The sequence below is a fragment of the Mchenga conophoros genome, linkage group LG10, assembly GCF_057382185.1.
Source record: "Mchenga conophoros isolate Kocher_MC1m ecotype Shallow Benthic linkage group LG10, M_conophoros_male_GT1.1, whole genome shotgun sequence".
NCBI lineage: Eukaryota > Metazoa > Chordata > Actinopteri > Cichliformes > Cichlidae > Mchenga > Mchenga conophoros.
In genome coordinates, this window is record NC_140535.1 from 18,173,061 (window position 1) to 18,200,230 (window position 27,170).

The 27,170-nt window shown below is 42.2% G+C and overlaps 2 protein-coding genes across 3 annotated transcripts in view; one reads left to right on the plus strand and one right to left on the minus strand.

The window, feature by feature from the left end:
* tmigd1 (transmembrane and immunoglobulin domain containing 1) lies at positions 1-19,070 on the minus strand. Of its 2 annotated transcripts, none has more exons than XM_085289067.1 (6): positions 18,935-19,070; positions 8,793-8,877; positions 8,385-8,663; positions 1,657-1,944; positions 1,421-1,524; positions 1-1,336 (listed from the first exon to the last, which is right to left on the minus strand). In XM_085289067.1, exons 2-6 carry the CDS (start codon positions 8,854-8,856, stop codon positions 1,325-1,327), a joined length of 747 nt encoding a protein of 248 aa, XP_085145193.1. In that variant the 5' UTR covers positions 8,857-8,877; positions 18,935-19,070; the 3' UTR covers positions 1-1,324. The 2 variants fall into 2 exon arrangements, with proteins under 2 accessions (XP_085145193.1, XP_085145192.1); XM_085289066.1 differs by lacking the exon at positions 18,935-19,070 and adding an exon at positions 9,663-9,773.
* slc47a1 (solute carrier family 47 member 1) overlaps positions 12,650-27,170 on the plus strand; it is a 21,123-nt gene continuing 6,602 nt past the window's right edge. The window contains exons 1-9 of the mRNA XM_085289065.1: positions 12,650-12,905; positions 13,261-13,362; positions 22,990-23,058; positions 23,176-23,324; positions 23,683-23,725; positions 23,975-24,019; positions 25,969-26,066; positions 26,629-26,726; positions 26,816-26,929. Coding sequence (XP_085145191.1) covers positions 12,693-12,905; positions 13,261-13,362; positions 22,990-23,058; positions 23,176-23,324; positions 23,683-23,725; positions 23,975-24,019; positions 25,969-26,066; positions 26,629-26,726; positions 26,816-26,929 — 931 coding nt within the window. The 5' untranslated portion in view covers positions 12,650-12,692. The remainder of the gene's footprint in view (positions 12,906-13,260; positions 13,363-22,989; positions 23,059-23,175; positions 23,325-23,682; positions 23,726-23,974; positions 24,020-25,968; positions 26,067-26,628; positions 26,727-26,815; positions 26,930-27,170) is intronic.

Genomic DNA, 27,170 nt, shown 5'->3' on the forward strand with positions numbered 1-27,170 from the left:
TTTCTCTGGTTTGACAGCAGTATGATAGTTTTACACTGGGTATTATCAAAGCATCAGCTTCAGCATTGAGTTACTCTCTTTTAAGCAGCTTTTTGGTTTTTAACACAATTAGTCTGACAATTATCTGTCTCTTTATTGTTTTAAAAAGCACACTGATTAATATGCAGAAGCCAGCATGAGCTATATATCAGAGTAAGTGCATGCATTTCTCATACAATAGCAGTTAAATGTGACAGTGTGAATGGTGGTTTCTGTCTGTGTCTGGTAATATAGATACATGTATCTATATTTTATAATAACCAATAAAAATGATCTTACACACAAAGACAGTTTATATTGCATTGATTACATTGGAAAGATGAGCTTTACTAGCTGCATCATTATTGTTATTAATGTTTCTGAACATATGCAGCTACCATTACCAGACAGTTAGCACAGTGTAAGACAGGAAACATGGGAAACACACTAGTCTGGTTTTAACCAAAGGTAACAGGACATTTAACTGATAAGTTATACCCTGATTGTATAACACATAGAAAAACTAACATACTGTGAATTTTATGAGTTGATTACAGTTAGACTAACACTACCTAAGTGTTTCACTGAAGTTTCACTCTAAGCTAAACTAGCTAGCTGTTTACATAACAGAAATACACTATATGGACAAAAGCTTTAGGCCACACCTATTAATCTTTAAATTCAGGTGTTTTCAGCCCTGCTGTCACAGGTGTATAACATCAAGCACCTAGCCATGCTGTCTCCCATTACAAATATTTGGGAATGAACATGTTGTGCTAAAGAGCTGAATGTGAGTTTGATCGGATATTTCTATTACAGGAAGTCACTTCCTGAAGTTGTTCTCCATCTAGATAGTACACAGTCAGCTGTAGTATTATTGTACAGTGGAAGTGTTCAGGAGCCACACAATGTAGCAGATCATATGAAGTTACAGTGTAGTGCATGAAAGTCGGCAGTGCTCTGCTCGCTCAGTAACTGCAGAGGTCCAAATGTCCTCTGGCATTAACATCAGCACAAGCTGGGAGCTACATAACGTGAGTTTCCATGGCTGTGCAGCTCCTGTAGGTGTAATGTATATGTAGCCCTGCACTTTTGTCCATATAGTATATATGTATATATATTCATTGTTTATACATTGGGAAGAAAACTTAAATGTAGAATAGATGTATCTCTCATCACATCACAAAATTAAATAGAAGGACACAATAATGGATAATCAGAGTCTTTTACACACAGAGTAGTGGCGTTATCTTCATGGCTTGTCTCGTTTGGTGATGTAGAGAAGACTGGTTATTTTGAGCACAACTTACTTGCAGCACTGTTAAAAGAGATTTAAAATATTAGAAGGTCTGGGTTGTAATCAGTCAGTCTCTGTACTCCACACGTGTATTCTGTGCGTTACCTTTACGATTTTCCTCCACCTTGAAACAACAGCAAGAAGAGCAGTGAGGCCCACAACCACCAGCCCAGCTATCATGGGCCCCAGTGGGAACTTCAGGGTTTTGTCTGTAAAAATGAAGATTAAAACATTAATAACCAAGCCATAATATCATGCACTGATTTTTATAATCCACTTAACAACTTAATGTGGAGATGTGGCTTGGGTAGCATTGCAGAGTGCTGATCTAGTGAGCTCACCTGTTATTGTGACTTGGAAATGCCTGCTGCTACTTCCATACATAGGAGAGTCCACTGTGCATGTGTACATGCCTCCATGCAAGGTTTTCTTCACTTTGCTGGATGTCAGCTGACTTGTTAAGCCATTATTGATCACAGAGAGGCCATCTGCTAGTAGATCCACCAGGCTTCCATTTAGTGACCATGTCACAGAGGAGACAAGTGGATTGGCCCTTGTGTCACACTCCAAGACAAGGTCATCCTCTTCTTCAACTGTAACTTCCACTGTTTCAGAGATATTTGGGGCGACTGAAAAATGATCAGTGCAAATATTAATGCTTGTGAGATTATTGAAGTAATTTTTTCCAGATAGATGCACATCAACGTAACCAACCTAGCAGCTACACTGATTCAAACCGGAATATTCCATGACCAGCCTGCCATTAAAATTTGCACAGGTATGTTGGGTGTGTTTGTATGATTCCATCCCTCCCTCCTCTTAAAATGGAAATTCCCTGTTAAAGTGGTGTTGTCATGCAGGAATGTGACCACAGAACAACTAGTTCAAATCTTTTCAAAAACCCAGATGTCAGTTTACTATAAAAACCCAAACGTTGTACTCATGATCACTGATAATCGTGGACAAATCAGGGCTAGAATAAAGATGGGATCGTGGTCAGTTCCTTCCAGTCACGCTTCCTGCAAGTCCACTTGAATGGTCCATGCGTAGTTTGGTGTTCTCCATGGTCGAGACTAGTCACTCCACTCCGAGTGGGCACGAGGACTACTAGTATAATATGTTAAAGATCTACATATTGTGGTGCTGTACTTTTTCCCTGAGATCAGTGAAAAATATATGAACTAACAGGTAACGAACCCTACTTTGGTTGGTCCTTTAGTTTAAAACCTGTTAAATGCTAATGACCCCAGTACTGGGGGCAAGATGGAAAACATCAGGTTTCACGAGATGTGCCGCCACATTTGTTTTTTAAAATATAAACATCTGTGGCATCCACAGAAAAATCAAAATGTTTTGTGAGCTCAAGGCTCAAAAACATTTTCTACGATCACCAAACACAGCTAAAACAACATATAATTAAAGAGCAAGTAGACATGTAGCAAAACTGCATGTTTCATCACGCTCCAACCAAAGTTCTCTGAACCAGCAGCAAAACAAGACCAAAATTATGCATCCCACTTGAAAAACATGATGAATTTTGTCCTACCTTTGCTTTCTTTCTTTCAAAACAAATCCACATAAAAATGCATTTCCTGAATACTTCCATCTTTCAATGTGCTTTGTGTTCTGTCTTATTTGCTTGTTTACACACAGATAAATTACAGCCTATGGCAGCATATTTTCTTCTATATTCTGTTTTATAGAATATAACCCCTCCGTGTCCAGGATGTGCACATCAGCATCACTGACAGGGTGGCTGCTGGCCTGTAGGTCTAAACAGACTGCAGAGTCCTGGCCTGATGAGGTAGCTTTTCTGTGTTGTGTCATCAGCTTAGAGGTTGTTTGATTTCACTGATGTATAATTTTACAAAAATGCTCCTTGTACTTAAACACATAGACTAGATCCTTGGGGTGGAGCAATTTTCTGACGTAGCATGTTTTTTGGTTTGAAAGCCACAGAGACGCATTGTTTAGAGAAAATGTGTCTCAGGATCACCAAAAGGTTTTCGTTTAGGCATGGGTTGTAATTCTCTCCTCAAGTATTCTTTAGGTGGCTTCCTGGCTGGTCAAATGTCCAACTGGGAATGCCACATCTACCCAGGGCCATTTTGATATGATGTTCTTCTGCTGCCCTACCCGGCATGTTTGCGAGGATGTCGTTCGCTCTGTGTTGTAGTGTCCTGATGACAACCTGTTTATGCTCCAGAGTATGATGACAATCCAACCTTGAATACTGATACATATTAAAGATAGTGGTGCAACGGATCCAAAATCTCACGGTTCAGATCGGATCACAGTTTTAAGTCATGGATCGGATAAATTTTCGGATCAGCAAAAAAAGACAAAAAGACAAAACTTTAACTCGCCATTTACTTATTTAAGTATTTTTTGGCTATTAAAAAACATTCAACTCAAGACTCATTCCACGCAATTATATAAAAACAAATTAAGGTGCAATATAGGGCAGTACAGGGCTTTGTATTTACCACTCCACTGTGATATAATGAGCAGTCACGGTCACGAAGCTTTCCGTTGCCCTGGAGGTCCACCCATTTGTAGTTAGGGCAACAGAAGATGCCTGGAACAGTTCAGGCATAACTTTAGACTTTTCCTGCTCATACATGCTTGGAACGATCTTGTCACTGAAGTGGATGCGCAACGGGATATCATAGCGTGGCTCAAGCATGTTCATCATAGTTTAAACCCCCTTTTTTGCACAACGGAATACGGCCTTATAATAGTTTTAGCCCGGTCGGACTGGGCAGCAAAGGGCTGCTTAAATGCTGGAAACTCCTCTGCTCCTCCACTTGGACTGCTAGCGCTGGCCATAACTATGGCTTGACAGACTGACCACGCACACCATACACATACAGTGATCCGTTGCCCCACTATTTAAAGATCATAAAACTGAACTCAGTCAGTCAGTGTGATAGTTTTGGTCATTATGCAGTTATATTGTTTCTGATTCCTAACTTGGCTAAATAATTTCAAATTCATCTAAAAGTGATTCAGTATTGGCTGGGAGTATTAATATATAAATACAATAAACAGATCAGATCAGAATTTTTTTTTTTTTTTGTGTCCCGTTTGGATCTTTAGCCATCAGAATTGTTGTCTTAATGCCAAGAAAGATGCCAAGCGGATTTATTTTGCCAAGTGGATCATCATGACCTTGCCATATTGGTCCATTTGATTGACCTTTATTATAATTATGAATTTATTTTATTTTCGGTTGCTACAAACAGGACAGACATGACTGGGGGATAGGACAGGGAGAAAGAATGAAAGAAAGAGAGGGAGAGAAACAAAAAAAGAGGGGAGAAGAGAGGGTGAGAAGGGGGGGAAGAAAGAAAGAAAAAAACAAACAAAACACCTGGATCACCTGTATGGAGAAAAAAAAACAGAAGAGAAAGCAAACAAAAAAAAGAGCAACATCACCATCACAATAAACTAGCTAGCAGTAGATAACAGTAGATACTGAATATTAAACGCTATTGTGCAGCACGCAAGAAAGGCAGCGCACAATGTGCTTTGAGGCAGCAGCCAAGAAGGGTGTAGTCCGCGTCTGTGAACACCCGTGTGTACACCTGTGTGCACACCTGTGTGGATCAGCATGCTTGTATTACAAAGGTTTCTCCATGTAACGATCTGCTAGGGAGTGTGGGGAGCCATAGCCCCGTCCCCCAGGGTATGAAGCAGGTATGGAGGAGATCCAGGCCCCAGATATCCAGAGGCCCCAGAGTACAAGGACCCGAGGAGGACCACCAAAAGGGGGGGAACCGTGCCACCGTCCTGGGAAGAGCTGAGTAGAGCCCCAAACGAGAGGTCACCCAGCAGCTACGGAGCAGAGGCCAGAGGGGGTTGCAGTGGCGTGCCCGCGGGCTCTGCCGGCAGCCAGCTGTGCCAAAGAGGACCGAGCTTCAGGCCCAGAGGCCAGAGGCCTGAGGGCTCAGCCCAGCCCCAGTTGACAAGAACCACCAACACACCAACGTCTGAGGGCATCAGCCACCGGCAGGGAGTGTGGTGAGGGGAGATAGGCCTCCGTACTTAGGAGGGCCTGAGATGTACCCAGAGAGGTTGAGTCTAAGACCCAACCTGACATATAGACACAGACGAACAGGCGCACGCGGACACAAACGTGCATTCCCAGCCCCATATACACAACCAAATACTCGGCACTCACCCACGTGTAGACAGACACAAATAGACACTGCACAGATAGTCACACTCCCCAAACATACTCTATATCCCAGGTCCAGGTACCCCCGCCCCCAGAGGGGCAAGCCGCACCTAGACCCAGGAGATGTTACCCTTCTCTCTGGGGTGGAGGCAAGTGGACCACCTCCTTATCTGCAGTAGCCGGGAGGCCCCGCATCCCGGACCCCAATCTGATGGCCAGCACCTCCTCCCAGCCCCCCAGCCCTGACGGCTAACAGAACCGGGCTGAGTGAAGACCCCAAACCTCCCTACGCCCGCTCATATGTAGTGTTGCTGTGTGCTGTTCTGAAGTGCATTTAAAACATCAGAGAGCAGCACGGCTCCTCCCGAAAACCTTTAGTGTCTATATGCATTTAAAATTGAGGGTAGGGCACCAGCGCCAGAGGTGGGTTGGAGTACACCGACCATCCTCTGGATGCTGTAAAACGTGCCCACCCCCAAGGCCCTATATGTATGTGTTATGTGAAAGTGTGAGTAATGTGGATGTCTAGGTTGCAGAATAAAATTGAGGCACAGGCGGCCAGAAGGGGACAGAGGGGGAATGCCTCCCCTGCACCCTGGTGACATACCTGCACCCCAAGCCCTACGTGTGTGGGTGGGTGTGGTAGAGCGGGAATAGGGAGGCAGCTGAGGATGGGGAGGGAAGAAAGGGAGGGGCAAGCGGCCCCTCCCTGGGGCCAGCTCCCCTGCTGACCCCAGTAGGCACCCCCACACTCTGGAACCCACCAGGGCAAGGGGGCCCAGGCCCATCCGGACTGGGGCCCGCAGCAGCAGCACCGCCCAGCCCCAAGACAATAGACACCCAGGCTGAGTTCATTCTCTACCTCTCCTATATCTCTCCCCCACCTGCAGTGAGGTGGGGTGCAGTGAGCTCCTGTAGAGAGGAGACCACCTGCAAAGATATAACAACCTCCCCACCAGTTAGAGAGCCCCCTAGTTGGGCCGATGCACCAGAGGTCCCCTGCACTGGGGCTGAGCCCCCCTGCACCCACCCGCCCACAGCTCCGGCAACACAACAGCCAGGACTCAAGCCCCCAAGGCCCAGCCAGCACCCCAGACCGGGGGCGGAGCACCCCCAGACCCCCAAGCCTCCGCGCCCGTCCCGGACCTACCCAGGGGCAGCCAGGCTACCAGGCCAGTAACCAACGTCCGCCAGCACAGACCCTCCCCCATCTCCGCTGTACGCAGCCACAAGGAAAACACCATCTAAGAGCCATCAGGGCCCCTACCCAGGTCATGGCCACATCCCCCGGGTTAGGCCCTCCAGGGAAAACGTCCCTAGGGACTCCCCAGACGCCGTAAGGCCGTCCCTACCACCATATCAACCACAATAGTGAAGGCAGGACCAAACCATGACCCCCCACCCCAACTAGGTGATTAAGTCGATCAAATGAGCCCAAAGGGATTGATCAAATGTGATGGCAGAGGCTGTATCAAGATTAATGTGATCTATTAGATGGTTTTTATATTGGTTAGAATTAAGATTATTTTTATTTTTCCAGTTAATGAGGACCATTTTCTTGGTAATGCATAGGGCCGTAAAAACAACGTGGGCTGTGTTTATTTCTGCAGTGACCTCATCCAAGTTGCCCAGCAAGCATACTAAAGGGGAGGCTGGAATGTTACATTTCAGACACTTTGATAAGTCTTCACATATCTCACGCCAAAACTTCTGAACTGGTGGACAGAACCAAAGAGCGTGGATGTAATTGTCCGGTGTGTTTGCTGTGCAGTGTGAGCAGTTGTTGGAAGGCGTATTCATAATTTACCGTGTTCATAATTTTGCAGGCGAAGTCTTTGTACTGAGAATGTATTCTTTTTATTAATAATTTCATTTAATTCTAGTTTTGTCTTGCATATTTTGTTTAATATTTCTTGATCTTGTTGTGACACATAGGCTTTTTCTAAGAATTTGATGTTTTTTTCTAGTTCCTGAATATTTTTGTTTTCTTCTTTCTTCTTATGTGATGAGAAAGAGATTATTTTACTTCTCATCACGGCTTTCCCTGCTTCCCAGAGGACAGATGCTGATGTTCCTGGAATGTCATTAAAGCCTAAGTATAGAGTCCATTCTTTTTTAAAGTATTTGATAAACTCTTCGTCTTTGGGCAGTGATGTATTAAATCTCCAGTTTTTACTTGGTGTAGTATTATTCTTCTGTATTAGTGTTAAAGATACAGGAGCATGATCACTGACAGCTATAGGATGAATCTCATTGTCTGAAATGTTACTTAGCAGTGAGCTGCTGACCAGAAAACAATCCAGACGAGAGTAGGAGTGATGGACATGTGAGAAGAAAGAATATTCCTTACTGTTGGGGTGAAGGGAGCGCCATGCATCGCAAAGACCAAAGTCGCTCATATACTGTTTGATTATATTTGTGGACTGCCAATTACGCTGAGTTCCTGCTGTATTGAGCCTATACATTTCTTCATTTAGTCCCAGGTTGAGGTCTCCCCCAAGAATAATTGTGCAGTCTAGGTGTTCGGAGAGTGTACTAAAAAAACCATGGAAGAATGAAGGGTCATCAACATTTGGACCATATATACTTACAATACATAGCTTTTGGTTAAGTATAGATAGTTTGACGATTAGGAATCTGCCCTCTGGATCTATAACTGTATCGAGTACTGGGAAATTAATATTTTTATGTATTAGAATTGCTACTCCTCTTTGTCTAGAATTATAACAGGCTGAGAACACATTAGGAAACTCAGGTGTTTTAAGTTTATTCAAACCTGTGACAGGCATGTGGATCTCTTGTAATAAAACAACGTCTGCCTGTAATTTTTTAAGAATTCTGATCTGTATAAAAAAAAATTACAGATTAGAATTCTTTAAGGGGACTTACATGTGACATTCAGGGTGACAGAGACTTGATCTGTGGAATTGCCTTTTTGGTGGCAAGTGAACTTGGCACCATTATCTTCATAGGTTGGTGTGACACACAGACTGCTGCGATTCTTGTTGTTCCCTTCCTTCAGAAGAACTGCTGCATCATTCCTCAGCCAGACCAGCTCTTCTTCAGCTTTAGTAACACCAAGCGTACAAACCAGCGATACAGGGTCATTGAGCTTTACCTGTATAACACCCTCATCGTTGAATGCAGGTTTAGACTGGATATTAATGCCTTTAGGATGGGGAAGAAAAGGAAGTTGAGTAAGATCGGGGGAGTAAATCTTGACAATATAAATAGTGACAAGAAAACTGATTGAGATACATTCCCTGTGACCAGGTCTTTCTAAAACAACAAACTTACCTAAAACGTGCACTGCATAGAGGACGAGGAAATGGAAAACTGCGGCTCTGAGGATAAACTTCATTTTGCTTTGCCTTCAATGAACCTGGAGGAAAGGAAGAGATCATTAGAAAAAGCACTGGTATGCAATTCATTTACAATTTTAAGCTAAAGCATTACAAGTTTTTTCAGATGTGGCATACCACCAGACACCGCATTCTGTTGTGTTCTTCATCGAGAGCTAGTAAGACCTCTAACCATTTACTTAACAGGACAAACAACAAACCAAAAATACGTTAAACATTAGTCTCTCGGAATTTTAGCCTCAGATTAAATTTACATTCCAGACAAAAGTGCAAACATTTTCTCCTCTGCACTTCTAAAAAAAGAGAAAGCCATCAAAAAACATTCAACTTATTTATCCTTCTGTAACCTTAAAAAAAAATAACTACCTGATCTGAATGACCTGAAAATGTCTGTGTTACACAGGTTTTAAGCAGATGAGCTGCTGTGTTAAACTGTTGACTGGCTGTACATTTACAAACCTGGTTTAAAAATCAGCTAGCATCAAAATATCTCAAAATCCGTCTACAGAAAAAAAAAGGGATTTTTCTGATTTAAGTTTAAATCAGACTATTTCCAACTCTGGCAACCAGAAATTTATGACTCAGAAAGGAAACACATTTGTTTAAAAATACTTTTTTTTCAGCATTTGTTAGATATTAAGGACAGCATTAAAAATCCTAAAAAAACCTCTCCGGATTTAAAACTATAAGAAAGATTTTAGGAATTATACTATGTGTATATATATATATATATATATATATATATATATATATATATATATATAAATAAATGTTTCGCATTCTGAGATGAGTTAGACGAATTTACCTGATGAAGCTCGTATCTTGTCTGTGTTACATGAGGGTATGAATGACTGTTTTAACCTGGATCAGCTCCTAGTCCGTACTTCGCAGGTCCCTTTTTATAGCTACCGTCTCGTTCAAAATGCCTTTCTTATAATAGTATTTGCCTTCATGTCAACACCCTTTAAATCCTCCCACCCATGACTTTTTTCCATCTTTTATTGTGGACACTTTTAACACAAGGAAAACCTTTATTGGCTGTAGCCATTACAATGGCACTAAAAGTAAACTGGGTGTGTGTGCCAAGTTAAAAAACACCCTTTTTAATAGTTAAATTTTTATTTTATCACAAACCCTTAAAATCAATGGTTGGAGGGATTCAAAATTAAATTAAAATTCTTTAAAATCAGTGTACTTCTACACATTTATTTATGAAGCAAGTTACAATGGAAGCCCATTAATTATTTCTAATACTATAAAATAATACAAAATATATAAATTACTTATACATTAAATTTGTGTGTGTCCTTGAAAAGGAGCGGAAGGCATTGTTATTTTGCTGTGGGAAAAGGGATAAATGTAACTATAGTGTTTGTGGATTTACTTCCTTGTCAATTTTCCTGCCTTTCCTGTTAATGTCAGATGAGTGACGGTAAACGCAGATCAGTGCAATGGAAGTTTGTGAGTATATAAAAACATGTAAGAATTTTTTTTTTCTAAAAACCTAACAAATGTTAATGAGACGTGACGTGAAATTTGAACTGTAACAGAAATTTCAAAGACATGGGTTTACTGCTCTGTAACATGCTAATAATTCAGGGTTGCCCTAAGTTTTTTTTTTAAAATCAGCATTTCTGAACCAACTGCTGGACCGACAACAACAAAAATGTGCTAATTTAATGAGCATTTGTGAGGAATGCAAATAATGTTACTACCCTTACTGATAGCTTGTGAAATATGCTTGGCTAAACTTTGCTTCAAAATTTTCCACTGTTTGCTGAGGCATAGATTCTGATGCTTCAGCAATTAAATTTGTTAAGTCACAGTGCTGTGCATGCAATGTTTGACTCCAGGTGGAGTAGACGTCTAAAAGTAGCTTTAAAGCAAGACCTGCAGCGGACACACTACGCCTAGTTATTACTTTACATCAGAAATAAATCAGAAATCAAATTTGAAGCAGGAAAAAGGCCAGCTTCCTCTCCCTTTTATTCTTGCGACTTAGCACATATGCTAAAGTGCAAGTTGTAATAATAACCATCGCCTTCACGTTTGGACCGTCTTCATTCATCTATTTCACCACTGCCAATGCTGTACTTTTTAATCTATGACAGATTTCTGCGCTCGCTCTTTAAGAAAGCCTTATGTGATCACACAAAGATCAAAGGTTAGCTGCAATTGCAACACAAACAGAGGTGTAAAAAGACACTCTTTATGATGCTGTTGCACAATTGACTGGATCGCACACTATGGACAGGAAACTCTTTCTATCCATGTGCAGGCAGGCACACACACACACACACACACACACACACACACACACACACACACACACACACACACACACACACACTTTTCAGCTCTACTGTGTAAACTAATTCTTTAACTTCTGACTGAGCCCATGGCCAGGTTAAAATCAGTTTGATCAAGTGGACATGATATGTATTAGGTGTTCATTTCCACACTGTGCCTTTTTGGAGTTTCAGTGATTAAATCACCATCAGTCGTCAGGCAATTCATTAACATATAAATGTAAGTTTATAGGATTTACAGGTCCCCATGTGTTGTGAGAGGTGGTCTATTCTCAATAGGCAAGGCAAGGCAAGTTTATTTGTATAGCACAATTCAACAACAAGGTGATTCAAAGTGCTTTACAGAGACATTAGAAACAAGAACAAATAAAAAGCATGATTTAAAATTGAATAAAACAAGCAAATAAACTAACTAACTAATTAACAAACAAACAAACAACAGTATATAAAATCAAAACAGATAAAATCAGAACAGTAGATAAAATCAGTAGTTAAATGTAAGTTTTGAAATTTAAGCTTAAAGTGTGGATTTGGTGCTTTATTCAAATGCAGCTGAGAACAGGTGAGTCTTCAACCTGGATTTAAATAAACTGAGTGTTTCAGCTGATCTGAGGCTTTCTGGGAGTTTGTTCCAGATATAAGGAGCATAAAAGCTGAATGCAGCTTCTCCGTGTCTGGTTCTGACTCTGGGAACTGATAAAAGACCGGATCCAGATGACCTGAGGGATCTGGATGGTTCATACTGGGTCAGGAGGTCGATTAAAAAGACTATAAAGTCAAGTTATCTGTAAATGCTTGTGAGTAAATGTTTGAGTTGTAGAGCGGTCGGGTTTTTGTGCTCATGTGACTTTGTTGATTTATGTGACACGAGGAAGGACAACTCCAAAAATCATTAGTCAAAGTCCATTCAGAGGGAGCTACAATCAATGGCTAATACCAGCACACACAAACACAAACAGCATGACTGCCCTACACCAATTACTCAAAGCCTGCAGATCAGATGCCATCAAAATTCCTTGTATACACTGAAAAACAAGGCATTCCTCATCAGATTACCACTGAGCCCTGCAAGACCACTCAAACGCGCAAGTAAACCCACACGACAAAATATGCCATGTAACATATTCACAAAGCACGCAGTCGTACACTGCACACAGAGCAAATACTCAAACACGTTGCATTCCCTCCCCCAACTTCAAGACACGTTTGTCAGCCCTGTTTTGATCCTTGTATCAGAAAGGTCTTCTGTTCTTTTCCAAAACCTCTCCAGCCGTCACCTCCCATGTTTATTTTCTCTATTTTGTTTAATCTGTTGTTTCCACCACCACATCCCAAAACCACATAATTTAATCAATAACTTCTAAGAAGTGCATGTGTCGCACTTCTAAACCCAGATAGGCCAATTGCCCCTCTTACCCTTGCACTCTCTTACCCCACTCCCTCCCTGCCACTCTCGCTCCCTCCCACCAGTGCTTTCTAACTTTTCTCTCTCCTCTCTCCCGTCTGTATTCTCTTTCTGGGTTTGAATGGAGAAGCTGGATTCACCGGAACCAGCACACCCCTTGCCCGGTGCAGGGCCCGTTGCTGAGGTTTCTGTTGCTAAGACGGCAGGGGCTGTGGAAGACGAGGGTGCATCATGGGTGAGATCCAAACTCTTTGAGTGTAGTTGCATGAAACGCTTGTTGCCGCAGGCTTACAGAGAAGAACTCTACCAAGTGTTACGACTCACAGGCCCACTGGTAAGTAGCAGAAAGTGGTCTTCTTTTTCTTCTTTTCCTTTTTAGTTGGGGGATCCCATGATTATAATACGCACAGTCAGCACACTCCTGCAGTGCAGAATTACTGTTTTTAGTGCAGGTTTACATAATGTAGTGAAACTAGTCACTATTTCTCAAATAAAACTGAATATACTGCATGCCTAAGAAAAAATGTTGTCTATACTGACTGAATATTAATGCAGACAAGTCTGTGCCTTGTGATTTCACAACACTGCTTTGCCAAGTACTGACAAGTCCCCTGGACACAGTTAATGGCAATAAATCACTGTGCTTTCACCGTATCAGCAAATTATTAAAGTCCTGCTTGTTTCTACAGCTGCTGTCGCGGATTCTGAACTTCCTCCTGTCATTTGTTATCACCATATTCTGTGGTCACATTAGCAATGCAGCACTGGCTGGATATGCACTGGCCTCAGCGGTACGTACTGTACTCCTTTTCAGAACAGTTTATTTTAGCACCACTGCTTTGTCTGCTTCTTGTGGGTTGTTATGGTAGCGCAATAAGACCACTTTCTCTCTAAATTGTTTGTCTTTTTGCATACTGGAGGTGATGCAGGTTTGCCTGAATGTACTGGTATGTGTAAAATACAGTGCAGGTCTACATCTCAGCTGAGTGACATAGCCAAGCAGCAACCTCTGTGGATGAGTAGCCACTATGGATGGCTCCATAAGCAATTCAATTCACCAAAATTAACCAAATTTAAAAACAATATGGTAAAAAAAAACAAAAACAAAACTTTGTAGCTTATGCATCTTTTCAGAACAACTATACAGGAACTTTATTATAACTTATTTGCAATGCAGAAATTCAACTACTATTTTGTTCATTGAGTGCAACAGAAGAGACAAATCCACGTGGTGAAACAAAGAGCAGCAACATAGCTAATAACTCTTATTACTATAGTAATAAGAGTATAACTATAACTATAGTTAGTTATATGAGAAGTGAGAAAAGAAAAGGAAAATCAGAACCACTGATGCATGCAGTGAAGGGATCCAGTGGCTCTGTTACGCCGTGAGGTCCTGTTACAGGTATGAGTTGGGTCCAGTTGTCACCTCAGAGGGAAGGGACACTGCAAATTAATTTAAAAACAAACAACAAAAAACAAACAAACTGGCGGTTGCCAAGGCTACCCCTCAGCCTCCTAGTAGATGTGACAAGTGGTCTAAATGGTATAAATCTGAAAATCCTAGGAAAGGACCTATAACCTTGAGGTCGAGGTCACCAGGATTCAAAATCATCCAAGATTTTTCGTAGATACGTCTAAGATATGAATTTGAAACTCCTGGTCACCTCATTCTCGAGTTATTGTATTTACAAACTTGGGTGTTGACGCTGCCTTCCCACCTGCCCAGCGAGTGGATAAAAATATCTCATCAGCCTTTTACAGCTGAGGGGTAAAAAATACTGAGTTACTGGGTTTAGCCTGTTAAGCAACATTTCTAGCCTGTTCCTACGTACACAAGGCATGAAGGGTTGATGAATGGTTCCTTAAGGCAAAACTTTAATTTGTGATAGGCTTTAATTGTACTTATTCATAATGTTAATGAACAGCCTACTTACAGTTCTGACTGCACTTAGAGGGCAAACACTTCACTTTAAGCTTTTTGGGGTTCACTTTTTTTTTTTTTTTTGCCTGTGTGTACACCTGTGAGCATGAGCGCGCTTGTATTTAAAAGGTTCCTACATGTAATGATCTGTTAGAGCAGCGGTCCCCAACCCCCGGGCCTCGGGCCGCGAGAGTTGAGGCTCAGGTGTGAAATGTATGGTTTTCAGGGTTTTTATCGGTTTTCAGCGTTATTTTGTTATCGTTTTTATCGTTTACTCGGTTTTCCTGGGTCTTTTCACGTGTGTTATGAATAAATCTTCTTTTTTTCAGTACCGGTACTAGTTTTGTTTTGTTGTATTTATCTGCGACACCTGAAAATATTGTTGGTCATAAACCGGTCCGTGGCGCAAAAAAGGTTGGGGACCGCTGTGTTAGAGGGTGTGGGGAGCCACAGCCCCGTCCTCCAGGGCATGAAGCAGGTATGGAGGAGATCAAAACTCCAGACATCCAGAGGCCCTCAGAACACAAGAGACCAAGGAAGACCAACAGAGGGGCAGCTGCGCCACTGTCCCAGAAAGAGCTGAGGAGAGCCCCAGATGAGGGCTCACTCAGCAGCCGCGGAGCAGAAGCCAGGGGGGGGTTGCAGTGACATGCCCGTGAGCTCTGTCAGCAGCCAGCTGTGCCAGAGTGACCGAGCCCCAGGCTGAGAGGCTGAGGGCACCCCACCCCGGAAGTGGCCGAGCGAGCCCCAGGCTCCAGGCCCCGACAAGCAGCCACCCGGAGTGAGCCAGTGTGTACCTGGACGCCCATCCTTGGACACAAACAACCACCAATGCACCGATGTCTGAGGGAGTCCGCCACTGGCAGGGGAAGGGGTGGGGGGAGATAGGCCTCCATACCTTGGAGGTCCTGAGATGTCCCCAGAGAGGTTTCATCTGATACCCAACCTGACATATAGACACAGACATACAGGCACACACAGATACAAACATCCATTCCCACCCTCATGCTCTCATATGCAATTACTCAACACTCACCCAACGTGGAGACAGACATAAAGAGACGCTGTACACACGATCACACTCCCCAAGCGTACTCTATACCCCAGGTCTAGGTACCCTTGCCCCTGGAGGGGGAAACTGCACCCAGACCCAGGTAGTGTAACCCTTTTCCCTGGGGTGGAGAGAAGCAGACTGCCCCGACTCGGCAGCAGCAGGGAGGCCCCACATTCCAGACCCCAATTGAATGACCAGCTCCTCCTCCTAGCCCCCCCGCTCCAGCAGGCTGCAGAGAACGGGGGTGTGTGAAGACTCCAAACCTCCCTCCACCCGCTCATATGTAGTGTTGATGCATGTGTGTTCTAAGGTGCATTTAAAACGCAGGAGGACATGGAGCTACCTGCTAGAGAGCAGCAGGTAAGCGCATAGCCCCTCCTGATAGCCCTCAATGTCTACATATCTTTAAAATTGAGAGGTGTGCAACGACGCCAGGGGTGAGGTGTACACCCTGATGGTAATTTGGAGTCCGTGTAGCGTGCCCACCCCTAAGATCCTATATGTATGTGTAATGAGAGTGTGAGTAATGTGAATGTCTAAGTTGTTGGATAAAACTGAGGCACAGGCAGCCAGAAGGGGACAGATGGGGGGGGGGGGGGGGTGCCTCCCCTGCACCCTGGTGACACACCTTTACCCCAAGGCCCTGCATGTGTGGGTGATTGTGGTGGAGCGGGAAGAGGGAGGCAGCTGGAGATGGGGAGGGAAGGAAGGGAGGGGTAAGTGACCCCTCCCTGGGGCCAGCTCCCCCGCTGACCCCAGTAGGCACCCCCATTGTCTGCAACCTGCCAGGGAAAGGGGGCCCAGGCCCATCCGGACCGGGGCCCAGTTCAGCAGCACCGCCTGGCCCCACAGAGCCCGGGACAGCCCACCCGACCCCACCACAGAGAAAACTGCACCCACCCCGTCATCCGCTCATCTTCCAGACTACACAAGACAATAGACGCCCAGGCTGAGAGCTTCCTCACCTCTCCTATATCTCCCCCTCCTGCAGAGTGAGTTCCTGAAGAGAGGAGACCTCCTGCAAGATGTAACAGCCTCCCCCACCAGTTGAAGAGCCCCCCAGATGGCTTGATGCACTGGCGGCACCCTGCGCCAGGGCTGGGCCCCCATACACCCACCCGCCCACAACCCCGGCAACACACCAACCAGGACCCAAGCCCCCAAGGCCCAGCCAGGGCCCCAGCCCAGAGACGGGGTTCACTTTAACATGTTAACCATTTTGTAATTTAGAGCACTACCCTGGGCTAAAAGTTGATGTTGGGTTGTTTTGGCTGTCGTGTGCACAACCTTTCTGACTGTAATTGAAACCTTTTCAGTTTGAGATGGCGAGGCACTAGTTGGATATTGAGTTTCTGAATGTGGCTTGTTGCACATTTAACCCTTGTGTGGTGTTCATATTTTTGTTACTCAGCCAGTGTTCATGGGTCTGGTGGACCCGCTAGAGTTTTGGCTTTCCAAATTAACACTATCAAACAATTTTATGTTAAATTACTGAACAGATGTTTACTTCATCCCAATTACAAGACATGTGAACAGCAAACATGGTTAATTTTTTCCCTTTACCTTTGTTAGATCACATTTATGAATTAATGTGCTCCTCGTTTTTTTTTTGTTTTTTTTTTTATAAAATGTTATAAAAAAATAAATCAGTTATAATCAAGTGGAGTGAGTGGAAAGACACAACACATTTACACGTGAAGCAATATGTTCCACAACTAAATGGGATCAGCTGCTCATCAATGGTGACATTAGGCCCAGGTTTGTAAAACAGGGGGAGGTGGTGCACCCACTTATCCCACACTGTCCTGATGGCAGCTAGCTTGTCTCTTTGCCGTCGAGCTGGTCTGTCATCTCGGTTATCAAAACGGATAATCCTGGAGATTTTGTGGAAGTTTTCCAGAGACATTGATGCACGGAAAGGTTCTTGCTGGTTTCTGCATCCCACAGGGATTCTGTGGATTGCCCTTTGGACCTGAAAACTCCTGCAAGGATAAGAACCCCAAAGTAGGCCTTTGGGGTTCTTAGATGAATTTGGTCCATCTCCTTCGACCTCTCTCCAAAAAAACACCTTCCTTCTAGATTACTGCAATCCAGAATAATTTTCTGGATGGAATCTGGGATGAAAAGCTCAAATGAAGACTTGATGTCCTGCACATGAGTAACTGTCAGCCGTGTTGGCCCTGGCTTATCCCAGTAACAGCTCTGCAGGGTGGCTCATTTCTTGGGCAAGAAGACCATTGAATTTCACCAGTTATTGACATCCATGTTTCTTCACTTGCTGTCTGGTGGGCTTGTTCTGGTCCTGGAGCTGGCTGCAGATGGGGTACTCGTCTTCGTTTTGTTACTAAATGGTGCTCAACCTCATCCTCTTCTTCAAAGTCACTCTGAATTTTCAGAAATGTGAAATATTCTGAAACCTCTTTGTCAACATCATCATCCGAAGCCCCTCTCTCTTCCAAAATCAATTGGATGGCCCTCGCAGCAGATAATCTTTTGCCATCTTGATCAGTTGGGATAAAGAACCACACTGGCAAAGTCTTATTTATAGTATTATGCCCCTAATTTGCAGGTGGGACAGGGTATGAGAAAATAAAATTTGGATCCCTCAAGAAAGAGGGTAAAATGTGCGGGAATGTCAGAGCAGACGGTGTTGATAGTTGAATTTTCAACAATGTTGCAACTTTGTGCGGGAGCAGGAGGGGAGGAAATCACTATCAGCAGCACCAGAAAGGAGGAAGACAGAGTGTGGGAACACAGGACCTACACTTTCAACACTTTTATTAGACCTGGGTCCAGTGGACCCGAACACCTTGTATGTAATGTAAATGCGTGGGGGGAGGTACAGTATGAGGTCATTGAAAATTAGTTTGGATTTATGTTCTTCACAGAAAATAAGCCAAAGCCAATGAATTTCAGGTTGAAAAAATAATTAATTGTTTAATTTTTCTTTTGAAAAAAACTGAAAATGGGTCTCACAGACCAGAACACCATACAAGGGTTAAAACACAACTGAATGAAATATTTAGAAAATTCAAACTTCTACTAAGCACTGGTTAATATCAACTAATGAATCATGTACATTCTCTTAGGGGGGGCTGTCGCCTGTACTCTAACTGAAAAACAACGTTGTTAAGGAAACAAGCACAATAGCATACCAAATCTAGTTATTATCAAAAACAAAATCTCATGCGTTTATGAATTTTAAGAATGCACATAAAAGTGATACTGTAAAATATTAGATTGATCTTATTAAAAAAGTGTTTTAAAGTCAACTAACTGCGCTACAAAAACAAAACCCCAGTAGGTCATGTCACTGTCCGAGGTGCTGAAGCGGCAAGGAGATGGGCAAAGAGTAACCAGCCAAGAAAAATATCTACTTACTCACCTGTCCTTGCAGAAGAAGGACTTTGCCTTATCCTTCATTGTAGCTCCAGCTCTCGTGTAACAGAGGATGCCTTTATCAAGTGGACAGGAGACAGGTGTTTCCTTTCTAGCTTTTCGTGCAGGAACAAGTTGTTATCTGGTCCAAAGCAGAAGCAAAACTCAATCATCCACCTCAGTGATAGTGCTGTCCTTTCAGCTCAAATGCTAAAGCTTGTTGAACTTGCTTCGATGAATTAATGAATACTTCCTTGTATTCTCAGGGATGTCAAACTCATTTTACATCATAGGCCAAATACACCACACTTTGATTTTAAGTAGGTCAAACCAGTGACGCTGCACTTTCTTTCAGTGTAAAGACATTTAACTATACATTTAATCCCTGAGATATCCTAATGTAAGAAAAAGAAGTGCAATTTCAACAGTATGTGTCAGTTTTCCTACATAACAGAGAAATGCTGGTGTAGTAAATGAAAGCACAAATTTTTGGATTGAAATGGAAAAAAACAAATGTGTAAAGTTACAGAGAAAGTTCAGGCAGCTTATTGCCCAGGCTGTCCTATAATTATAAAACAGAAATTTCATAGAAAATATTTAAATGTAGAACCACTGTAAAAACTACAGTATACTCTTAAAAAACAGAATCTTTTCTGTCATTTATTTGCTTATCTTCTACTGAATTACTTTGGTGTAGCATGAATGGCAGTAGAGGAGGTCTTTCTCAGTAAGAAATTTTTAAATATTATGTAAAGATAGTTAAAAGTACAAAATCTATAACCTCTAGCTGTCCAGTGGGCCGGATTGGAGCCTGTAATTATGTTTGAGACTTGTGGTTTAGTGTTTAAAAGTGAATGAACTGTAGTTGCTCCATCATATCTTTGATATGGTGTTAGCCACTTTAACAGCTCTGAAATGACCCTACACATTTCTCAATATGCCAGGAATGTAGTCGTTAATGCTAAGTGTTCTGTTAGCATTATTTTTAACTTGGTAAAAGTTTACACTACCTGCATAGTAGTCCACCTCCTGCACGGCATGCCTGCTTCTGGCCTGCTATCCCTCTCCTTCACTCGATTATACTGTACCTTGCTGATTGCAACTTGATCCATCCTTGATCCTGCAACATTTCAGTCGGAGCTCCTGTTTATAAATGACTTCCAGACTCCAGACTGGGTGTGCAAGCATCCAGGTAGCTGCCTGACCGGTACAACAAGAGGCAAGTCCGGTTTAGCTTAGTGCTTGAAAGTTTCCATCTAAAAATGACAGAGCTTCTCCTTTACCTTTGCCTGTGAGTGCGGTCCAGTCTCAGGATTTGGTTTTGGTTGAGTTTCAGTTCAAAAGCAATATTTTAAAACTTAAATTTTATACAAACTCTATCCCCTCTGCTAACCTGCTAACTTCCCGCTACTGGCGTGAGGTTAGGTTAGGCTAGCTCCATAGCCTTACTGCAGTGGGGCTTGATTGGTTATAAAGCAGTTTAATCTTTTCTTTTCTTTTCTTTTTTGTTCGTTAACATTAAGCCTAAAAAGTAAACAAGCAAACAAAAACAACAACAACAAAAAAAACTGGTTGAATGATCTATTGCTGCTTGCTTACTAGGTTGTAAGCCTTAGAGCTGTTAAGAAACACCCAAAAGGATCATTTCACTGACTATCAGACAGATCAGAGGAGATCAGCTAAGCACTAGTACAGTGCACTGTGTGAATTGATTTTTGTCCCTTGCCGCCAGCAAAATCAACTCAAAATGTCAAAGGAACAATTAGCAAGGGGACTGCAAAACTCAGTAAGAATTAATATATTGTGTTTTCTGTTAATGGGAGATTAGGTTTCCTTTCCTTTCCAGTAAGAAAAAATCAAACTATATTTTATTGTTTAAAAAAAAAATCAAGATTATTATTATTATTATTATTATTATTATTGTTTAACTGAAATGCAACCAGAGGCTGTAGTTACTAGGATCTGCTCCTTTTAGGGGTTGTCTGAGCATATCATCTGCCACTATATTACCTGGTCACTAGCATCCTCTTCTGCACACCAACCCTCTGCATGGCCTCCTTCATTGCATCCATGAATCCTATTTGTGATATTTCTCTTTTCCTCATGCTTTGTCCAGTAGAGTCAATTTTCAATTTTTTAACTATGTCTCTAAACTACTCAGTCTCAGCTCTCCCTCTGATAGATTAATTTCTAATCTTGTCCTGGCCACTCCCTGTGAAAATCGTAGCATCTTCTTTGTCTTTTCTTTTCTGTTGGTATCCCTTTCATTTTTGATAACTAAGTACTGACTTCCTGTTAAATTTAGAGTCGATTTTAAGATCCTGGTCTTGACCTACAGAGCTGTGCACGGACTGGCTCCTGCCTACATCTTTGATCTGTTACAGCCCTATGTCCCTAGCAGGTCTTTGAGGTCATCTGATCAGGGCTTACTTGCTATAAAAAATACTAAGAGGAGGACTAAGGGTGACAGAGCTTTTGCCACTGTGGCCCCTAGACTGTGGAACTCTCTCCCCCAAGCATTAAGAACTGTGGACTCAGTAGCTGTTTTTAAAAAACAACTCAAAACTTACCTTTTTAAAACTGCTTTTGGTTAATTTTTTGCCTGTTTTATTTTCTCTTTTTAAATCTTTTATGACTTGTAATCTTATGTGCAGCACTTTGTGATTCTGTCTTGAAAGGTGCTATATAAATAAAAATTTATTTATTTATTATTTATTTATTTATTTATTACTCTGCATGATCTTTTATGTTTGGATTGCTGAACAAATTCAAAGAAATTTCATTCTCCAGGGACAATTTTTTTTTAGCACGATTTTAGTACACCTCGTCTGATTCATTTAAAACAATTTGGAAGTAAACAGAACTTTATCTATCAACGCTTTAACGACCTTTGTTTTCATCTGAAAATCACTCCACTGACACGAGGTTGCTCACTGTTGTTTCTGGCCTGTAACTTGAAATTAGGATAATTGAAGTACAATGTATCAGAGATGAAAACAGCTCTTATTTTCTCTATGTATGGCAGAAAATCTACAAACATTTTTGCTTTTTCATTTGATCAGTAAGAAAGTTTTTAAGCTCTGAGCATATACTCCGAAAACGGTCCAGTGCTCTGTGTTTGCTGAATCACCCTACATCTTTGTGAGGAGCAAATCAAGTTGCACTAACCTCAGTGATGGATGTTTATAATAATAATAATAATGGATTGCATTTATATAGTGCTTTTCGGGGCCCTCAAAGCGCTTTACAATTTCACTACTCATTCACTCTCACACACTGGTGGAGGCAAGCTACAGTTGTAGCCACAGCTGCCCTGGGGCAAACTGACAGAGGCGAGGCTGCCATATTGCACCACCGGGCCCTGTGGCCATCACCAGTAGGCGGCAGGTGAAGTGTCTTGCCCAAAGACACAACGACCGAGACTGTCCGAGCCGGGGCTCGAACCGGCAACCTTCCGGTTACAAGACGAACTGCCAACTCTTTGAGCCACGATTCGCCCCTATTGTTTTTATATTGTGAGTCTGTCTCTCTCTCTTTCTGTGTTCGTATGTGTCACCATTTTAAAATAGTGGGAACAGCTCTTGGGTGCTTTTCAGTACCTTTCCAGGTGTTTTCTGTCTGTGGACCAATTTGTCCACTCAGTAGCTTCACAATCATTTAAGACTACTGTATAATGTAAGTAAGCTCAAAGTGAAGTCTGTGTTTGAAGACGGGTGTTGCCAGAATGGATGGTGTGACTCCATCTCAAGATCTGGTCTCATTTTATATTTTATGCTGCTTTGTGGCATAAAATATACAAAGGAATGGAGTACATGACACATTTCAGTTTGATGCAACATTAACCCAACTTTCATCTTGGTGTGCAAAACTGCCTCTCTTTGACTTGATACGTATTTTGATTGTCAAAGGTTGAAGTGTAATACATTTTTAATTTAAGAATAATTTGAAGGTGACAGCAACCCATGATCTTAAATTTATTTATAATACAACTTCAAGTTTTGGACATAATGAATGTATGAACTGTTTACTAAAGTGTGGCTTTTTTTATTCTTCACCTCTCAGACCGTTAATTCGACCACAGTTGCAACAGGCCATGGCCTTGCCTTGGCTTGTGATACACTCATCTCTCAGGTGAGCAAACCACACTGTGCGTGTGTATTATTGTTGCAGCGGTTTTATCCACAGGAAGGTTATAATTTCACTATGGAGTCAAATCCAGTTCCCATTAGCATTGTTTGTGTTTTGCAGACTTTTGGCAGTAAAAACATGAAACGTGTTGGAGTGATTCTTCAAAGGAGTTCACTGATCCTGCTGGCGTTTTGCCTGCCATGTTGGGCTATTATCATGAACTCTTACAGCCTACTGATCCTCATGCACCAAGAGGAAGAGGTGGCGAGGTAAAATCATGGTTTTTAAAGCTGATGTAGCATCTTTGAATATATAACTGGAAAAAAAGGAATACAAATCTATATTTTTAGTTCTGTTGTTGGCATTTTTATCAGCAGTACTAATACTATTCTGTGCTTAGAAAACTTCAGCTTTATATGTGTTTTCAGAGTTTCTGAGTAAATTTGTATGAGATTAAATTAAATTTGATTTCAAGGGACTACGATTGAAAACTGATGTAATGTGAAGACAGTGCTGATGCACTTTCCCACAATGAATGAATTTACAGATGCACTTTTTGCAAACTTGAATGATTGTCTTTATGTTTGCTTCACTAAATGAATATCATTTTGTTTGCTTCCCTTTCAGAATTGCCCAGATATATATGATGGCATTTCTACCAGCTGTTCCAGTGAGTTTAATGAACTGAGACTGAGACTTAGTTCACTTACTTCCTAACCTTGACTGAGATTATTAGTTATTGTGTACTTATCAGCTGCAGTGTTTCAACATCTGCATTTAGTAACACACATGCAGCAGTTTAGTAAGCGCACTAGTATTGAGTTGTTTAACCCTCATGTTTGAGAATTATTACTGCCAATTTAATTTAGTAAAAAACAAACAAACAACTAAATTCATGTTGTCTTTCTTTCTGCTACAGGCTATGTTTCTGTACCAGCTGCAGGTTGCCTACCTGCAAAACCAGGTAGGTTCATGAGATGAAACAAGTATGCTTCTGGTGTGTAGGAGTCAGACACCTTCCAGGGGAAACTAAAACAGAAAGGTCATGTTGTTATGTTGTTAAGTGTGGTATCTGCGAAGGAGATATCCTCCTTCTCCTTTTACTAAGAAGTACAGCAAGCACTTGAAGAGGTATACCAGGAGAATAAACCAGAGGTTGCAGACCACAGCAACCTCTCTGAACAGGGGCCAATAACCATCATAGTGCAAACATCCAAGAATGAATCTCCAGTCTGAATAACTGGCAGCACAAATAAATCAGCTGCGAATGAACAAGAGACACCCGTAATGGCTAACTGAAGGCCAGACAGTCCTGATTCCCAAGGATCCCCAAAAGGGACCAATCCCATCCAACTACCGGCCAATAACCTGCCTCAGTACCAAATGGAAGCTCCTGTCAGCCATCATAGCCACGAAGATGAACAGGCATCTTCGTGTTAGAAAAAAAAGGTAGGATTATTATTATTGCACATTTACCAAGATATTGCGCAGGAAATTGTCAATAGCAAAAACAGAATGACTGTATGGGAGAGGTCTGCTTGCACGTGCATACCCACGTCCACACACACCCACCCTCCCATGCACACGTACACACACTCAAGGTTACCATAAGTAAACAAAGGGGAAGACTGCAGAAGTGTGTCAGTGTGGTGTCAGTGTTCTGGTGCATTGAGACTTCTGTCAGCCCACGGGAAGAAGCTGATCTTTAGTCTGTTGGTGTTGCATCTGATGGATCTGAACCTTTCTCCAGAGGGCATGATGTTAAATAGGTGGTGGTTAGGATGGAAGTGGTCTTTTAAAATTGCCCAGGCCCTGGAGCGACATCCAGAGCTGGCAATGCACTCCAGGGAGGGGAGTGGACAACCGATTACCTTCTCTGCAATTCTGGTGACATTTTGGAGTCTCTTCTTATCAGCTGTTGTTCAACCAGCGTACCACATGGCGATGGCGTGCACCAGCACACTCTCAATTGTGGCTCAGTAGGACACTAGTAGGTCAGTCTGCAGCCGGTTCCATCTCAGAATCCTCAAGAAATGGAGGTGCTGCTGGGCTTTCCACCATGATGTACAGCAACAAGATCGGAGTGTCATTCGGACTGGAGAAGTGTAGTCGGATGGAAACAAAGAGAGGGAAAGTAGTTAGAACTGAGGGGTTGGAACTACCAGAAGGGAACACCACATCTTCCTGAGAAGAACTTGAGACAATGTGGATCGTGAAAGTTTCCGTGGTCCCAGTGATTGCCGGAGCACTCGGTGCAGGGACTCAAGCTAGGCAAGTGGCTCCAGCAGTTCCCAGTAACAACATCTGAGATTGGTGTGTAGAAGAGTGCAGTCCTAAGAACAGCAAATATACTGTGCAGGAACTTCCAGCTCCCAGGCCTCTGCTAGAGGACCCGAGCTTGAAAAATAAAGACTGCCCACAGGAGCAAGAGGGGAATAATATATAAATATTCAGATATTTATATGTATATTTGTATATATATGCATATATAGACACTGTGCCATGTTGTGCCATTCCAGCTGTTTACCCACACTATCAGCTAATGTTAGCACAATATTATATATAACATCGTAAAGCGCCCTTTTAAGGTTCAGACTTGTGATTTTCTGTGACAGAAATGTAATCATGCACATACTATGAAATTTTTTTGAAATCCTATATTGTCCCCCTTTTGTCTAGTTCAACTGTCAGGTCTATTTTTTTTTTTTTAGCACCAAATACATCATAAGCAGCTAATGTGCAGTTTCAGTGAGATAATGTCTTATTCTAGTTTCCACCAGTGTGCTACACTTACCTGAATTTGTCTTTGGGAAAATAGTAAAGTAATTTAAGTAAATAAATACTCTTGCCGAAGGAATGGTGGCTCTGCATACTGGATTGCTAATCATGTCTTTTAAAAAAAAAATCTTTCAGGGGATCATATTGCCACAGATGTACACAGCGGGAATAGCGAATGTTTTAAACTTGGGCTTCAACTACGTCTTGATCTTCACCCTCAATTTGGGCATCATGTAAGTGTGTCACACTGCCTCATTTTGCCTTTTCATTTTTTATGTACTTTTTGATGGTGGAATAACAGATACAATCTATGAATAAAACAGAAAAAAGCCCTTTGTCACTGCCATGTTCACTACACTGTTGTCCAAAGAGGGGACTGAGAGGAGAAGAAAATTTGTTTTCTGTTAAATGTGAGTCAGCAGTGCACTGATGTTTATTATTTTTGAAATTTATTTAAGTGAGGGGGGCAGTGTAGGGCAAAGGAAGAAGAAAGTTCTCTGACAGGAGTTATTCCAGCTGGAAAAACATTTGATTCATCAGGCAGATGACTCAACCCAGGCCTCAGTCTGGGCCCTGTTTCTCCTATCCCTCACATTTACCAAGCACTCACTCCTACTAATTGTGAAAAGTCTTTCCTCAGCTCATGAGAAACCTAGTGTGCCAAACCACAGTCTTTCTGTTAGTTTTTTGGTCCATGCCTCCTCAGCGTATTCCTGTGTTTGTTAATGTTGTTTGTTAGTGGTCATTCCTCTGGCAACCACAGGTATAAATACGTTTTATCATCTGTGTTTTCAGTGGATCAGCAATCGCTAACAGCCTCGCTCAGATCACCCTCTTCCTGCTGCTGTACGGCTACATCAGAATAAGGAAGCTCCATCAGAAGACATGGGGAGGTGAGTGCTACACATGAATAACACAAAGTGAATGATACAGCTTTTCAGACATTAGTTTTACTGAATTGAGTTTTCTGTAAACCTTACAGGTTGGTCCACTGAATGTCTGCAGGAATGGGGCTCTTACATGAAGCTGGCTGTTCCAAGTTTACTTATGGTCTACTTTGAATGGTGGCTCTGGGAGATTGGCAGTTTTCTCGCTGGTCAGTGTTATTTGCCAGACAAACAAACATGCACGTAAACGGCCGATTACACACACTCATTTTACACTTATTTTCTCAAGAAGAAAACAAAAATCAAGCAATTTTTTTCCTTTTAACCTAGCAGTTATCACTATGACAGAACATCTCTGCTGTGCACAAGTCACAAAAATACAGTGATCATGTCTCAAAAACCCAGATTCAGACTTCCAGGGTTTCATATGGAACAAATCTAAAGAAAGAG

What these genes read in the sequence shown, in the direction of transcription:
- tmigd1 (XM_085289067.1), bottom strand. Translation starts at nt 8,856, where the DNA reads ATGAAGTTTATCCTCAGAGCCGCAGTTTTCCATTTCCTCGTCCTCTAT. An exon ending in TGTCACCCTGAATGTCACAT is followed by an intron (nt 1,945 to 8,384) that starts GTAAGTCCCCTT and finishes ATCATTTTTCAG; the next exon opens with TCGCCCCAAATATCTCTGAA. An exon ending in TTTCCAAGTCACAATAACAG is followed by an intron (nt 1,525 to 1,656) that starts GTGAGCTCACTA and finishes TCATTTTTACAG; the next exon opens with ACAAAACCCTGAAGTTCCCA.